Source organism: Bradysia coprophila (assembly GCF_014529535.1).
Source record: "Bradysia coprophila strain Holo2 chromosome X unlocalized genomic scaffold, BU_Bcop_v1 contig_185, whole genome shotgun sequence".
Classification (NCBI taxonomy): Eukaryota; Metazoa; Arthropoda; class Insecta; order Diptera; family Sciaridae; genus Bradysia; species Bradysia coprophila.
In genome coordinates this window covers 749985-767173 of record NW_023503305.1, presented here as the reverse complement: position 1 = coordinate 767173, position 17189 = coordinate 749985, and the positions used below count along the sequence as shown (strand labels likewise).

The 17189-nt window shown below is 38.7% G+C and overlaps 3 protein-coding genes across 3 annotated transcripts; 1 reads left to right on the top strand and 2 right to left on the bottom strand.

Annotated features, from left to right (window-relative positions):
- The first annotated feature begins 2250 nt into the window (after positions 1-2250).
- On the top strand, positions 2251-5076 carry LOC119068449. The gene is made up of 2 exons (XM_037172026.1): positions 2251-3776; positions 3845-5076. The coding sequence occupies exons 1-2, from the start codon at positions 2358-2360 to the stop codon at positions 4868-4870; spliced, it is 2445 nt and encodes an 814-aa protein (XP_037027921.1). The 5' UTR covers positions 2251-2357; the 3' UTR covers positions 4871-5076.
- Positions 5077-6913: 1837 nt separating this feature from the next.
- Positions 6914-10987, bottom strand: LOC119068464 (DET1 homolog). Its single transcript, XM_037172057.1, has 6 exons — positions 10755-10987; positions 10491-10686; positions 10123-10218; positions 9888-10063; positions 7997-8142; positions 6914-7930 (listed from the first exon to the last, which is right to left on the bottom strand). Exons 1-6 carry the CDS (start codon positions 10856-10858, stop codon positions 6975-6977), a joined length of 1674 nt encoding a protein of 557 aa, XP_037027952.1. The 5' UTR covers positions 10859-10987; the 3' UTR covers positions 6914-6974.
- Positions 10988-14979: 3992 nt separating this feature from the next.
- On the bottom strand, positions 14980-16558 carry LOC119068483. The gene is made up of 2 exons (XM_037172093.1): positions 16420-16558; positions 14980-16130 (listed from the first exon to the last, which is right to left on the bottom strand). Exon 2 carries the CDS (start codon positions 16089-16091, stop codon positions 15159-15161), a length of 933 nt encoding a protein of 310 aa, XP_037027988.1. The 5' UTR covers positions 16092-16130; positions 16420-16558; the 3' UTR covers positions 14980-15158.
- Positions 16559-17189: the final 631 nt, after the last annotated feature.

The following is a 17189-nucleotide window of genomic DNA, read 5'->3' as shown; positions in this document are numbered from 1 at the left end:
GACTCCCTGAGTAAGGGGAAACCTATTGTGGTTGTCTAGAGATGCCAAATCCGCGAAAAAAAATGTCCGTCTGTCCGTGTGTCTGTCTGCACGATAACTTGAGTAAAACGCATCCGATTTTGAAAATTCTTTTTTTTCCCGTTTGGTAATGTCAACAGACAGGCTAAGTTCGAAGATGAGTGATTTTGGATCGACCCCTCCCGAGCTGTGGCCCAATAAGTGCTTTACGGTTTTTCGAAGATATCTCCGGATATTTAAACGTTAAACTTGTAAGTGATCCGTCAAATAAAAGGTATTTACAATACCGATCGACAAAAAAAAAGTTTATGGAAATCGGATGACCGACTCGTGAGTTAGACCCCTTGGTGTGGAACAGGCACAGGGCGGCAAGCAGTTTTTGCTTGTAGGTCGGCCACATTTGAACATATTTCGTCTGTTTTAGCTTTATTAGATAGGTATTGACCGTACCAATCAGGGAATTTTTTTTTTATGAAATTATGTTCTCCGGAGCGTGAGCTAGGTCTCTTGGAGTGAGCTCTTATCTGGCTACTCGGAAGTACAGTGAACGTGGTGTATTTTGACAATATCTCGAGTAAATTTTGACCGAATTTCATGAATTTTTTTTTGTTTGAAAGGTATTAACGAATGTAAAGCGTCGGTACTATTTCCGGTCTCCTAACAAAATGACTGCCGGCGGCCATATTGGATTTTATTAAAAGTGATATATCTTGGGAAAAATGGTACTTAGAGAGTTTCTGTTAACATGGAAATAATTTGTTATGTGTGTGGGGTTTCAGGGATTCCATATATGGACATCTATATATACCTATATACAGCTATATTGAGCTATATACAGGCATATAGAGCTATATAATAGCATATATTCCTCTGTGAAATGTTTATTTATAGTGAAATATAGGTAAATAAAGCGGTATGTAGCTGTTTAAATAGGAATTTATGAAATTTGTCTGCGTACGGGGCTGTCTATATTGCCTCCGGCAATTTAGTTGTATATGATAACAAGGCAAAGAGTGGATAATGTAAGTGATTTTAAAGGCTTTTGACACGAATAGGTGTTTCGTACGGGTCGGCTTTAGCTATGTTTATTTAAAATTTTAATTTTGTGTCCACTAAAAATACTCTCAATAGACCGATGCAATAACAGCTATTTTCATGCTGCGGTGGCGAAAATGATGGAAGTTTTGTGTACCTTTTTGGGACGATCGATCTGAGGCACTTTCGGATACAGACTTCGCTCTGCTCGGTCTACAACTCACAAAATTTACTATTACATAAAGTTGAAAAGTCGAGTTTTCGTGTATTTTTTTTGACTCGGATCGTCAAAACTCACACGAAAACTCGACTTTTCAACTTTTTATCCCGAGCTATACAATGGATTTTACATGGTGAAAGAAGTGTATGAAATAGCAATTTACAGTTGTTAAAAGCTTCCTATGAGCAGAATGAGCACCAGCTGATCTACTAACACCCACTTATTGTATGATAAACAATCAAAACACATTCTTCACAATGTGTTTACTCAACGCCGTTCGTTGGTTTACTTCATTCATACGTGTTATGTGCGCGCATAGATGACGTTAACGTAGAAATGCACTGGTAGGTTGTCTTCAAATTGTGTTTTTGTTTGTACACCAGCTGATATTCAGCTGGTGCTTCTGCACATAGGAAACTTTTAGCAATTGTATGTAAACAATGTAAATTTGCACTAGAAATGAGTTCGTTTGAGGTGGCGCCATGCAAATCCGTATGTGCTCCGGCTAGAACAAATTTGAACGTTTGGCCATATCTATCTATTTCCTTTCATTGATTTGGTGAACATTAAAACCACGGCAGAGTAAAGTAAACAAGGCAGCAGCAGAGGACGCCAATATGTTCAAAGGAGTGGCCTGAATCCCGTTACAATCGTTTAAGTATTGGTTTCATGCATTTGGATTAGTATATACGTTTTGCATGAAGATCAAAAGCCTACTTATGCATTTGGGTCCTATCCCTTGTCAAATCGACTGCTCTTGCATTGTTTTATTTTTCTCTGCGAAACGAAATAAGGCGTTACGCACGTTATGAGGCCTATTTCTGTCGTTGCTGTTGATTACAAATGAATTGCCGTTTCACAATTTTTAAACATTTTAAACAAACAGCGCTGTTTTTATACCTAACAGACCTAGCCGTATTCCACATGATCAGAATAAGTCAATGAAAGCGGAAGTTTATCATCAAGCGAGTATTCACCTCAACTTTTGTGTCTGCCATTTTTTGTCGGTCACTGCTTCGTCGCTTTCAGTCGCATTCTTTGTCTAGATACGTTTCTAATTGAAATTTTTTCGATAGACTTTTTTATGATAAATCATTTTACCATGGCGGAAGAAAAACCACCACATTCCTTCATCTGCAACTACATGAAATTGCACGGCCTTTTAAATGACATTGCTGTGCCTTTCCTGGCGGGATTAGTTATCGATCTTTGGAGAATCAAATACCATCGCATTTGGGTAAATATGGACATTCAAGGAGCGGAATTCACCACAAATATTGGATCCACCGTATATAATAAAGCCCGTCCACTTCAAAAAGCATTATTGCGTACTGGTGACGTTCAGAAATGGGATCTTCGGTTGCTTGTCGATGCTCTGAAATGTTACGAAACTGATACCGTCAAAAGCCAAGAACAACAAAACGCTTACCAAAAGTTAAAACAAATTCACAATGAAATATGCTACGAACGACAATGTATCGTGAATGACAACTTGTTCAAGAAACTGTGGGCGGAAACATCCGAAATTTTAATCTCATTGGGAGTTAAGCCGCGAGATGTGGAACGGGTGAAAAAATTTACACTCGACGCGAATAAAGCGAGTATAGAAAAGGCAGCGGATTTGATGGCCATAGGAGACTCACTTGTTAAAGATGAGCAGTTTGACAGAGCAGTCGAGACTTATGCGAGAGCGATTAGTCTACCTGGACTACCTGCAGTGGAATTAGGCACTCTATATTTGCATCGATCTTTTGCATATTTGAAATGGGGCTTCTATTATCACGCTAAAGACGATGCAATTTGCGCGACGTTACTACGTCCAGCCTGGGATTTGGCATACTTTCGTTTGGGAAAGACTTATGACAGTGTGCAAAAGCTCAAAGAAGCTGCGGACAACTATGCTAAATCAAAAGCATTGAATCCTAAACAAAAAATACCAGAAATTTCTGAACCAGCGCCCTTAACTGTGGAAGAAATTGCTTCACATACTACGCTGGATGAAGATGGAAATCCAATATTTTCGAAAGCTGCTATTGCTGCTCCGAACACGCGAAGCAACACAACAAATTTACCAGCAGAAATTGCAATAAGGACTAAGCAGGATGAAGATGGAAATCATATATTTTCAGCAGCTCTTATTGCCGAACTGAACAAGCGAAACAACACAACAAATTTCCCAGCAGGAATGTGTGCTGAAGCCCACAAATATCTGAATGGAACCGGCGTCGAAAAAAACTATGAAAAGGCTGTCTATTGGTTTTCCAAGGCTGCAGCTGTAGATAATGCGGAAGGACTCTATTACCTCGGTATTTTGACAAAACAAGGCATAGGAATTAGCCAGAATTTGTCTGCAGGCATTAAGAACGTTATGCAGGCTGCATCACAAGATATTTCAATCGATTTGATGGGTACGAAAATCCTAAACGTTGGTGTCGCCGACGCACAACACAGTTTTGCACTGTTGTACATGGATGGTATCGGAGTTAAACAAGATCCCAGAAAGGTATTGTTGAAAGTTTTGTCGAAACGTTTTCAAGCGAAAGTTAAGCTACGATTCTGTTCTATTTTCAGGCGATAGCCTGGTATCTAAAGGCAATCAGACATGGTAGTGGTGCATCGGCTAACAACATCGGAAAAATGTATTGTGATGGCTATGGAGTGGTTAGAAATGCTGAGATGGGATTGAACTATTACAAGTTAGGCGCCTTATTGAAAACAGTACGGGCGATGGAGAATGTTTTTGATATTTATATAAAAAAATTGGATATAGGGAACGCTCTCAATTGGTTCAAATTCGCCGTTAGCAGGGGTAGTATGTATCTGGCAGAAAGAACAGACAAATTACGCGACTTACTTGGAAACCAAATCGACGCACCATTCGACGAAGAGCAGTTTGAAAAGGACCTTAGAACGGAAATGGAAGTTGGTCCTCTTGCATCTTTAATTCCCAAGGATCTACCTCCATCGATAGAAGACATACTAACCTCTCCGAACGCAACCTGTCGCGCACAACTCGGACTCGGTGATCGCTACAGAATGAGCATCGTTACCGCCCATCGTAGAGAGCTTAAATTAGTTAAAAATGCAAGCCTGAAGCTCGATAGAACTACAAACAAAGAGCTGCCCAAAACTAAAGTAGATTTATCTACTCTGAAGAAAATTTCTCTCAGCGACATGGGTGAAGAACGGCAAGACGGCTCCGCAATGAAAATAACATTCATCGAAGATGCCATACTAGGACGGCCCACAATCGTCCAAATTGCAGAAGATGAGAACGGGGATGCTCAACGCATTTTTATCGACAATTTTCCACAGAACGAAGAAACACATAAGCACATTGGTTACGGCTGTCAAGTTACGCTACTCAATCCTCACTACGAAACAGATCCTGATGGAAAGCCAGTGATTCGCGTTAACAGCAATTTGTTGGTTTTGCATCCAACAGATGACGGTCAAAGCCGGTGTCGCTATTGTACGAGGCTGGGTGCGGCGATCCCATGTAGAAAATGCAAAAGGGTATTTTACTGTTCGAAAAGTTGCTCGATGATAGACTCAGTAGAATTGAACCATAAAGATGTTTGCTTCAAACGATGGTAGGTTAATTAGCAGTGAAGGAGTTGAATCGTAATGATGTTACTTTGAACTATGTGTTTGTTGACCGGAAGGGGAGATGCGTCAATAACTAAATTGTAAATTTTTTTTTTTTATTGTTTTGCGTACTTTGACTATGTTCGTCATGTTAATGTAAGACAGCTAAACGACGTAATTGTATAGAAAAGTCAAATAAATTCTTGGAACACTTACGGTTATATTTGTTTAATGTTTAGTACTCATTAAATAGCCTCAATACGAACAACACACACTCTACGGATAATAGCGGCAGAGTCAAAATGACCCAAAATTATATCGACTAAATTTGAAGTTTTTGGACAAAATGATGTATGGACGACTTATTCATTATCAAAAATAAAGGGCACCTTCCATACATCACTTTTCGATTGGACCACGGGAACCACCTGGAACCACTTGCAAAAATCAAGCAAAATTTCGACTCTGCCGCTATTATCCGTAGAGTGTGTGTTGTTTGTATTGAGGCTATTTAGTACTCATGCCCTTGATGATAGAGTATCATTTTGTGACTGTAAATGTTCTTCGAAAATGGACTTTTTTCATGCAGACTACAGAATGTCTGTCTCTAAGTTGTTACCAGCGGCTACAAAGAAACAGCATACGTGGTCATCGATCCCTCATCCATTGATATACGCGTCAAACATTTTGTACAATTGTTTGATTCTAAAATCTTAAGATGAGCCTAATGAGAGCAGACCCTCCAAGAGATGTCTATGGTCTATGGTGCTTCACAATTTTAAATTTTTCAGGCTAGTGGGTGGTGATCGAAAACCAGAAGCATGCACTTTTCTTATGGATGCAGATGAACTCTTAATCGGCGAAACAGCGACTTCATATTTCAGTGTCGAAGAATTTTAAACCCAATAAGGAAACCCAAGCCCGGAAAGTACTTGAAATTACCTTTCTAATGACACCACCACGACCATCAACATTTAGCATACATTAACGTACATGTTTTCGATTTTCGATCGATCGTTTTGGCTTCGAGACTCGAGAGGCTAATACTTTACTGACCCCGAGGAGTACACTCCCACTATCTAAGACATATATGATCAAGCAAAACATTCAATAGATCTCCAAATGTGAGATTCATCATTTTTGGTTTAAAGTTCCTTTCAACCGATCTCGTGGGAGATTTACCTTATATATGAGAAACTTATAACTGTATGGTATGCGTCCACCCGTTGAGATATACTGATATACCACCAGTAGTATGCAAACTTGAGATGATGATACTATTCCTCTGCTGATAGTTTTTCAGAAAATCTGATGCTTGACAGCACCCAAAAGGTAATTCATGCACTATGCACTGTGCAAGGGAGTTTCTTCCATGCAATCTCACCAAAGATATTCAATGCAACATTTTGTGGTTCTAGAAATTCGGTATTTAAACTTTCAGGGGTCGTGGGTTTCAAAATATAAATTGGTGCTGCATGCTGGGGTTCTGAAGATCTATAATATCCACTGGAAAATTCATCCGTTTTCGGCAGGCTGTTTTGCAAAACAATCCCTTCCATTCAAAAATGTTCCTTTTCATTTTCATTCTTAGTGCTGCACATAGTACGTTCGCACACTTGAACATACCACTACCCTGGCCAATGGACATATCTTGTAGGGTCTTTCTAGAGTTCAGAAAGATATGTTTTTCACCTCTCGCTCTCGCAACCACATACATCATCATCATCATCTGACTTCATACTCCTCGAGGGAGCGTAGAGTCTACAAATTGTCGCCATCGAATTTGGTTTGGTGCGAGCGCCTTGACTTCCTTGACTTCATTCTTTCCCGGCTTTCCTCGCTTCGTCGACGACTGTTCGTTTCCACGTAATAAGAAGGTGTTTGCGGTTGGAAATATTTGGATCAAAAAAGAGACTCAAAGTTTGTCTTCTCGTAAGGGGAAAGAAATGATAGAGGCATTCGAAATGCTCGGTATCAAACACTTTGTCCCGAACAGAATAGTGTGGTCATCGAAAGTCGACATTTCCATCCAATGAAATAAAAAACAAGAAATTTTCAATAAAAAATTTTCTTCATTAGAAAAAATGTTTTTCCGTTAACAACGTTTGTAGACCTAAGCCTCTGTTTCGCTTCTCGCATTACGAATGTGAAAATTGACCACATAATCATTGTCGATTCGCTGCACACTGATCGCAAATGGTTCGGTGGGATGAAATGTGAACGCCACCAAACGTTTTGCCGGTTGCGCTGAATTTTTGTCCTGCAATCCCGGATAGATCCGAAATTTCAGCAGACCCGAATCACGGGCAAAAAATCTTATCGGATATTCACCACAGCCTTTCGGTCGCTCCATCACACTGACCCATTTATCGTCGTAACTAAATAAACTTAGGTCTAAGTACGGTGAACTGCTATAACTTTGTGCACTTATCGGCAACTGGGCCAATATTCGTTTCGTTGCCTCTACCATGCCACCGCCTCTGGCACTGACGATCGTTTGTTTAAAGCGTTGTTGCAATAATTTTGCGTAAATATTTGTGTTCGGTGAGCAATTGGACAGGGTCTCGGAATTCATGCGGGCGTTGCGGAACATGTCATTGTAGTTCTCGAATATTTCTAAAAATTCTTCCGATGTGTTATCGTAGACGGCAAGGATTTTGCTGTCCCAAATACTATAAATTACAAAATATGATAACTGGCTGTTGGGTTCGCTGCTTTTCAGCATCACTACTTCCTCGAACGCGTATTTAATCAACAAATGATTGTCATCGAGCAGCTGCATTTTCCACATACGCAATTGGTTGTACTGGTCGAAAAACTTAAAAAATTTCCGAATATTGTACCGATCACCGGTGCTTTCATCTTTTTGCTTGGCACGCTTGTATAGGAACACTAAAAATCGATGCTTCAAACTGTTAATGGTCGCCTCACGGAACGGTGTCTGCGACGTTATTGAATACAATGAATTGTACAGGCTTTCCTCCTCTTCGCTGCAAAATCGTCCGATTTTGAACAGTTTCAAAAAAGCACCGTCAAACAATTCGTAAATGTAAATTGTTTGATGTTGAACTGATGGAAAACACGAGACATTCAAAATTCAGTGCACTTGGAGGCATTGACAAAATTTCAACTTACCGGATAGAATAGCTAGAGTGTTGTTGTACAAGTACAAGCCTTGATTGTGCGACAAAAATATTTTGTCGGATTTAAATTTAATTTGGTCAGTTACGCGGCCATTGTGTAAATCTATCATGTAAAGAGAATAGTCTTCGATCGCACACCTGGAAATATTTTCGAAAGAAAATTCGATTAAAATTGATTTTTGATAAAAATGGAAGAAATATCGAATCCTAACGAATCGAATCTAACATTTCAAGAGACAAAACAGATCATAAATGAAGAATCCCAACCCCAAACTGTTCAAACAATAAAGAACTCAACGACCGCAACTGAGTAATGACAAAAGTTCATCAATGCTTCAAAGAAATGAAACAACAACTGTACTGACCAATGAAATATTCGTCTTGTGACCAACCGTTGCACACAAAAGGTTACTTTGTTGGCAGCGAGGACAGAAATAAGTTCCGGCTAATAAGGTTTTATACATGTGCTGTAAACATGTATGTTGTAACTATTAAAGTAAAAGATTTTGTATGAATCGATTGATAATAGTTTGATCAAAATGTGGACAGATTCGGTAATTATACACTGATGATACGTTTGCCTTCTCTGAAACTGTAATCTACTGCATGTCACTGGAATTTGATTTCATTTTAAGAGAATCGGTTCCAATTATCTGATGACATTACTTACTAAAAGACTACGATTTTCGATCACTATTTCGGTCATTAAGATTTAAACGCTACAGCCGTTGAATAGGAGGACTTTTTAGATCTTGTTTCGGAATAATTCAACCTTTCGGGTGGCTAATATTCCATCGAATTTATGATATGTGCCGTCTCCTGCTTAGTATTCATCAATCAAATACAAAGCAGCTGATTAAAAACTCCGCCCCATTTCTCGAATTAAGATCTCAAAACAAGACTTTGTCCAGGAAGTCACAAAGAAGTTGTTTCATGTAATGTTACACTAGCGGCAGCTACTTTGTGGATACGTAGGGTTCAGGGTGTTATCATTCCAACGGATTCCATAACAACAAAATCCATGGTAATCGTTCCCACAAAAATATATTCCACGTCGATTGTCACCACACAGTCCGGGACTTCCGACTCTTCGAGTAAAAAGTCACTCTTGATCAGTGAACGAGCGATCTGCAGAGTGTCTCAACATTCATAACTTTAGCCATTTACAAAGCTTGGACCGTACTTATTTCTCTGTCTTTCATTATTGAACCGATAGAGAGATAAATACGGTCAAAGTTGTGTAACTGGTCAATAAAGTTATGAATAGCTCGACAATTGAGGAGAGATCTGCATAAACCGAAAAAATGTTTGTTGGGAAATGTCTTTTCGTGACGGGTAGTGCAAACCTCTCTTCAATTACGAGTCAAGGACTATTAGTAAGCATCTTATGAAAAACAACAAAAGCTCTTGAAGCCACAAATTTTGGCAACATTTATAAAAGAAGTCTAGTCAATACACTTGGGGGTTATCCAATTAAAGGATGTCTCCGAGATTGACTACAATGCTAGAAGAACTATTTTCGGAATTTTGGCAGAACTACCAAATGTGAAATTTTGAGGAATTTTTTGGACATTATATAAGCAAATGAGATGATAACGAGAAGCAAAATGAATTATCGGCATTTGGCTGTTGAGGATCTTGTGAAGATGGAAGATAGAATTATGGATCGAAATTCAATAAATCAAATTTGTAATAACGAGACAATTTTTACCAGACGCCACAGGTGTCAGAGCTAAGATAAGCAGCAAGAATTTATCGAATAAGAATCGAATTGGTATTGACACTCAAAGCAAAATTTGAAAATCTAAATTTCGTATGGTGACCACACCAAAAAAACGGGTTGGTGTTCTAGCACCAGGAAAACAACGAAATCAAAAATTTACCTTAACGTCGGTGTCATCATTTCGTTGGTTGTGTAAATTTCAAAGAAATTCGGTCGCCGATCATCGGTAATGGAAGATGCTGCACCAACAATAACAAATCGACTATCGTTTGTAAATAAGCTGCACTCACGATTCAATTGTTTGCCGAAGTCTTCCACATTAACGACGAATTTAAGCTGAAAGTGGGGAAAGATTAATGAAACGATGCTCTCACTCCTATACGTTCGGCAACAACCTTAAATAAACAATTAAATATTTGACTCCGGATAGCGTAAGGCGTGTGTTCGTTGCTATTCGGAACGACTTCCTCTTCCCAGCCATTAAGCAGTAACTAAAATTGAGAGAAGAGAATGAAATTAGAATCTTGGGATGTGATCGAATTTTAAGCGAAATTTTGGGTCAGTAGCTTGAATTCCAGTTCAGAGGAAGGTGACCATTCAATTCGTCTTTTGTCCCAAACCCAAATGACATAAATAAAAATCAAAACGAAAGTTAAGCAAAAATTCTTCGTCACTGAAAATGACAGTCCCCATCTAAAATCATGCTATGACGTTGGTGTGAACAACAGGTTGACTTTCTAAAAAAATCACAGATCAGACCTACCGCTGCTGCTCCTGATCCCTTAAACCGATAAATCTCCAATGACGTTTGATCGTATGTGAAGGCAATCAGATATTTCCCGTCGGGACTGAATTTCCGCAAAAATCCCGCTGGTTTCTCCACATTGATAATTGTCAAATTTGGATAAATATTTTTGTAGAATTCTCTGATAACTCCACCACGTTCTCTCGAAAGGATCCTACGCAAAATTAGTTCGGTTATTCGGACAATGTCACAATTGGATTGGAAATGTTGTTATGGTTTTACCCCCGTTCTCTGGATAGTATTCTACAAACAATATTTTGTGGTTTAATTTTTCGAGGTCTGATCGTGTCCATGCAAATGATGTCATCGTCGGGTTGTTCCGTCATAGTTTGTTATTATTAAAAGGAATTTGATTGGAAATTAACATTTAATTGAATTTGAATAACAAACTATATTGAAAGTAACAAAATATCAACAAGACAAATGGATGAAAAATGGTTATGTTATGACAGCTACGACAGCAAACACACACTTTACACTTTTGGTTTCGTTCACTTTTATGTTTATTCAACTTCCCGGTCAACAAATATGCAAAATTTGAATGTTTGTAGACTATCTTTTCCGAGGTTCTGAAGGGACACTTACAAAGGCGGGTGAAACACAATTTTTCACAATCTGTAATGAGCAAGTCTAACAAAACCTGTCTAAATTGCCAAAATTTGTGTTTCACCGCCTTCGTGATCAACTCAGAAGTGTCTTAACCTGTTCTTTCAGAACCTTGATCGGTTTACCTTATTCCATCAACTAGATTTCATTTTTGATTGTTTCAAAAAATCGTTCGCGAATTTTGCACAAAAAAAGATTTAAAAAAATGCCTAAATTCTGTGAAATGTTAAATTGTAAATTACTTAATGCCTGCGACAATTCAAAAATGCCATTCGTGTACACGATCTTTCCAACATGTTCTCTACACGTTACGGTTACAGTACTTTCAAACGTAATCTTACTTTAGTTTTTTTTAATATTAATTTATATAACATTATTAAACGGAGATAGCGTTTCAAAGCAAGACTGTACATTTTGGAGTTTCGGTATAGGTCTGTTCCAAGGACAACATAACCTAAACAATTTCTCTCGAAAAATGAGCTGCCGAAATTAGCGCGAAGCAGCTTCAATACGATTTTTTTTAAAGCTGTCACTATATAAGTATACGGCGCCTCAAAATTTGTGCAAAAAACAAAGGTTATGTCGTCTGTGGATGAAATCGACGTGGTTCGGGTTGTCAAAGTTCGCGTTTGCAGTTATTTGGAACAAACCTATCCGCTGTTGACACACCATACTAAAAGATTTTGTTTGAATTTTTTTTGTATGAGAAAGATGTGTATAATAATAACATGGCGATTTGTGTGACCTCAAGGTTAGATCAGCTGTGAAAACGTCATCCATGGAGACATAACCAAAAAAGTATTATTATTATTATTATCCATTTATTTCAAGAAAAAAATATAAAGGTCACAGTTTCCTTTCTCTAATTATTACATAAAAAAAACATTAAAGCAAACGTTAACAAAAAGAATAAGTCAAAATAGGAAAAATTAGCCTGCGTAGCTTCAATTCGCAATTTTAACGATTCAAAGAAGCTACGAAAAACAAAACTAAAAAAAAAAATTCTTTCTTCAAAAAATTTAAACAACATTAACTGCGTCAAATAAGGGGGAAATAGTGAGGGACGATGCAACGTAAAAATCATAAAAATTAAATAAACAGGAAAAGCGCATGTACGTCAAACAATTATCCGATCAATTAACAGTGACGAGCACTAACGGCTCTCTTTCAGCAGTAAATCCTTTAACGAACGGCAGAATTCTTCATAGCGTCTTAAGTTTCTAAGCGACAGTGGCAGTGAGTTGTACAACGAAGGTCCAGAAAAGAGCAAACATCGCCTTCCGTATTCAGATTGGACCTTCGGCTTCCTCAACAAGTGGGAGTACCTGGTCCTGTAGCAATTAACATTGTCGGGAAAAGCTAAAGAGCGGTGCTTCACACGATTAACACAACAAAAGACAAACCTGCAAACTGCCTGCTTATACAGCTGAGGCACTGAGAGAACGGTAGGAAATTCTTTTCCATAGAGCAACTCGGTGGGATACCGAGCTGGTAGCTTATGGGACGCTTTCAGTGCCCCTCTCTGTAGTACACAGAGTCCATCAATGAGAGTCTTGGCAGCGGAACCCCAGACTCCCACGCAATAGGTCAAGTGACAGTGAACGGTTGAAAAATAGATGAGCCTCAGGACCTTCCTCGGGAGAAAACGCAGTCTCTTAATTATCCCTATACGCCCAGAGACAACATTCGACACGCTAGCAACATGAGCGTCCCAACGGATAAATTCGTCTAGAGTCAGACCTAGGCACTTCGCACTAGGACACGTTTGGATCGTAACACCATTAAACTTCAGGACAGGCAAATCTAGAACCTTCATGCCTGGCTTACGGAAGTGAACAAGCTTTGTCTTACCGAGGTTCAAAGTCAACTTATTCAGCCGAAAGTACTCCGCTAAGATGACAAGATCATCCGAGATTTCAGAGACGTTTTCAGACACTAAGGCAGAAGAAACAAACATATTGGTGTCATCTGCAAAGCCAAAAGGAGATGACTTAATCGGCAGACTGTACAGGTCATTAATGAACACCAGAAACAACAACGGAGACAGCACTCCGCCTTGCGGCACACCAACCTCGACGTCAGTCATCGAGCTACGGACGCCATTACACTCAGTAAACTGCCTCCGGTTCGTCAGATAGCTCTTCAGCAGATCGTAGGCAACACCCCTTATCCCAGCACGCTCCAATTTGTACAAGAGCAAGCGGTGAATCACCGTGTCAAACGCTTTTGAGAGGTCTAGGAATAAACCCGTCACCACCTTCCTTTCATCAATCCTTTCATTAATCATGCTGACCAATTCAAACAGTGCAGTATGCGTTCCACTCCCCTCCCTGAACCCATACTGCCTCGCACTCAGGAAACCACAGCTGTCGAAGAAACCACTCAGCGCACGTTGCACTATGGTCTCGAGCACCTTGTTAACAGCCGGCAGAACGGAAATCGGGCGATAGTTGCCGACATCGTATTCAGAGTCTTTCTTATGAATCGGGACCACTTTCGCCACCTTAAGCTCATCGGGATACACGCCATATAACAAGCACAGATTAAACAAATCGCACAGGAAAGGGGACACAGCAGAAGCACAGCACTTCAAAGATTCCACCGTGACATCATCGTAGCCGGGAGACTTGTTGACATCCATGGACATAATCGTCGAAAAGACATCGTCAACCGTGACTGGCGAAAAAAATATTGACAGAGGATTCACAGCCAACGTAGCAAACGCATTCAAGTCATCGCGAGCAGTCTCAGGTATCTTACTTGCTAGGTCCCGCCCAACATTAGTAAAATATCCATTGAACTTCTCGGAAACTAGCCTAGTATTGTTGACGAAATGTTCGTAAGAGGTTTTGTGGATGATCTCGTTTTTTTTGCGTGTCAAAAATCGTTTTTACCGTTACGATGGAACATCACTGTTTCAAATAAACTGTTATGATTAGAGCGATAGTACCGAAGACCAGTTAATTATAACTTGCCGTGGGGCTACTTTTCATTGAACATTTCTATATAAATTTTTGACATTTACCCGAAGGCAAGTTAAAATAGCTGATCCAAATTATGTTCTCTTCTCTTACAGGATCAGTTACCAAAAAATATTAAATGACAAGTAACTGTAAGCCCGAACTTTGCAATATGGTTTGGTTATTCTAATTGATGAGATTATGTCTCTACAGATGTCTTTGTTGTTTGTTGCTTAATGCTTACTGTGGATTTACATAGCAACGTAAAAGTGACAGATGCAAAAATTTTCTCATACGGCAACTCGAAATTTCATTCATAATTTTAATTTTATGAATGAAATTTCGGGTTGCAGTATTTAAAAAACATTGCATCTGTCACTTTTACGTTGCTATGTAAATCCACGGTTAAAAAACGAATTCAGAAAAGGTGTAACACCTAAAATCGTTGAGGTTTAGAGCTTTTCTTCTTTATGTTTTCATGTTTTCTTACTAAAGATGAGTACACAGTTCGCGAAAAATGGTTAAAAGTGACTGAATAATTGCAAAATGATTGAAAAATTTCGGCGCGAAGATCTAAATGTTCTAATTGTTCTAATAAATTATCAATTAATCACATGAAGCAGAAACTTTAATTCTCACATTCAAAACTACGCGCCGCAATTTTTCAATCATTTTGCAGAGTGTCGAGCTTTCAGTTATTTTTCACAAACTCGCCTTAACGATTGCTAATTTATCAGACTAAATTTATGTTTTACAACTCCCAAATTCACCTGTCATACAGCGAATGTACTTAAGATTTTGTTACTATTTTTAAGATAGTCTTGAAATTGATAAAAAACATATAAAAAGATAAGGGAGTGTATACGTGTTGTGCCGGTATATAATGGCTTTTCAGACAATTGGGCATTTTGCAAAAGTAAATTGTAGCTCTTCAAGCGCTAAACTAAAAATGGTCTTGTGTTTTAGATAATTTTTGAATTTATTTAGCTTCGCTTGTTATCTCTTTACTCTTACACAGACTAAATAAATTTACGATTTCATTTCCGAAGGAACTTAAACATTAATTTACGTTGTACAATCGATACAACTCCGCACCTAGATATGCAGCTACAGCACCGGGACCAGATCTTTCTGTACCAGCACGTCCTGCACGTTCTTCAGCTTCCGCATTGTAGTTGGTATTAGTGTTAACGTCGTATACGAAAGGATTACCATTAACGTCTGTTATGAACTCGATACCAGCAATATTGATTCCCGTTGAAGCAAGAAAACTCTCCAGCTGAGTTTTTAGTTGCTCCGGAATCCCATCGATTATTCTGAACTTTTCACGCTTATTCTCACGGGTATTCTCACATGGACATAATTGGAATCCATCACTTGTATCTACTTCTACTGCGTACAAAAATCGACCATTAATAAACTCTGCTCGAGTAATAAATGTACGGGGTGCGATTATGTATTCCTGTAATAGCTCTACACCATCTATCGGTGTTTCATACTGATCACTTTCCACATATTGTGCCAGACTTTCGACTGTTTTGAACAACTGTACACCCTCGCCTCTTCCACCCCTATTCGGTTTAAGTATGAATGGTTGACCGTCAAAATATTTCCTTGCGGCGGAGACAATCTGATCGCGACCAGATACGAACACTGTACGAGGAGTTTTGATGCCGAGACGTTCAAGTTCAGCGTATTGCCGGACTTTGCTTATTTCCAAGTCTAGAACATTTTGACTGTTAACGACTTTTCGTCCCCATCTCTTCAACCACGCAAGTACACTGGCAGTAAGTTCAGCAGAGTAACGATGATTACGCGTATGTGACGATGCACTCATACGATTGTAAAATACGCCCTCTGGTGGTGGTGACGATAGATCGAAGGTACCAACATCGAGAAATAGCTCTGACCATGGTAATCCCTGGCGGTCAAACGCCTCTGCCAAAGGAGGTAACCAAAGAGGATTTTCGTGAAGAACGTAAGCGCGAGCCATTTTAATATTTTCTTCAGGTACTGGTCAATGGTATTATCTCTGTGCGAAAGACAAATAAAAATTTTGTTACTTAAGAGGCATCGGTACTTAGCTAGGTACATTTCTGAAAAACGAATCATCAAAAGTAAACAAAAATCTAGTATTTTAAAAACGCCTAAATGTATGCTTTTCAGCGAAACCTCTTAATTTTTCCGACAATAAAATCCGGTCATATAGTACTCTAGGTAGAACGTATGTCGCCTTTGCCCCTTAACGCGAGAGTCTTCCATTGTGTGTTTAGAATTTTGTTTGATCCAAATAAACTCAATAAAATTGCAGAAACTTTTACCTTAAACAGCCTTCGTACTAGTCGTCCACGTAATCCAATATTTGGTTGCAAACTGACTTATTTAATCCAATCGACGTTTATTTATGAGTAGAGAAAGAGAGTATGTTTAATTGATATCCATAACACTACCTGTACGCATGATATCACGTTTGATTGTCGAATTTACAAAAATATCTTAGAACGTGTTATCAGTCTAGACTTCATTCAGGTTTTAATCGAACATTGTATATATTTGAGAAGGAAAATGTCTTCGGTGTACAGAGTACAACCTTTCTAGTATTTATGCGTTCCTGCAAGAGGCGTTAGAATGAATTATCGGATTGTGAAGCGGGACGCCCTGAAAGCTTTTATGTTCATTAGTCTTTTCTGTTTCACTCGCAAACCTATGATAATGTGATGAATTGCATTTTCTATTCTAATTTTGAAGATTATTTGAAAATAATCTTCATCTTTTTTTGAGACAATCAGCTGATGATGATAAGAAATTGTGTTGTTAAATAAATTACGTTTGTGAACGTTTGTTTTCCCATGATCAATAACGACGACAAAAATAATGACAAGCTCTGGGTAAAATGATGCTTTATATAGTAAAATGCATGTTTAAAAAAATTGAAGTACAAGATTCGAAATCAACTGAGATTTTTAGTCGATTAACTACAGCAATAGTACATTACTGTCATGCTGGCACCTTTTTTGTTGAAGCGTGTGGGAAGGTTTTATTTCGAGGCGAAGGTGAGAAAGTGAGAAAAACTGGATACGGTAAAAAGATT

Excerpts from the sequence above, each read along its gene's own strand:
- LOC119068449 (XM_037172026.1), top strand. The coding sequence starts at position 2,358 with ATGATAAATCATTTTACCATGGCGGAAGAAAAACCACCACATTCCTTC. Across the intron at positions 3,777-3,844 it reads TTAAACAAGATCCCAGAAAG|GCGATAGCCTGGTATCTAAA; the intron begins GTATTGTTGAAA and ends TTCTATTTTCAG.
- LOC119068464 (XM_037172057.1), bottom strand. The coding sequence starts at position 10,858 with ATGACGGAACAACCCGACGATGACATCATTTGCATGGACACGATCAGA. Across the intron at positions 10,219-10,490 it reads AGGGATCAGGAGCAGCAGCG|TTACTGCTTAATGGCTGGGA; the intron begins GTAGGTCTGATC and ends TCTCAATTTTAG. Across the intron at positions 7,931-7,996 it reads CACTCTAGCTATTCTATCCG|TTCAACATCAAACAATTTAC; the intron begins GTAAGTTGAAAT and ends GTTTTCCATCAG.
- LOC119068483 (XM_037172093.1), bottom strand. The coding sequence starts at position 16,091 with ATGGCTCGCGCTTACGTTCTTCACGAAAATCCTCTTTGGTTACCTCCT.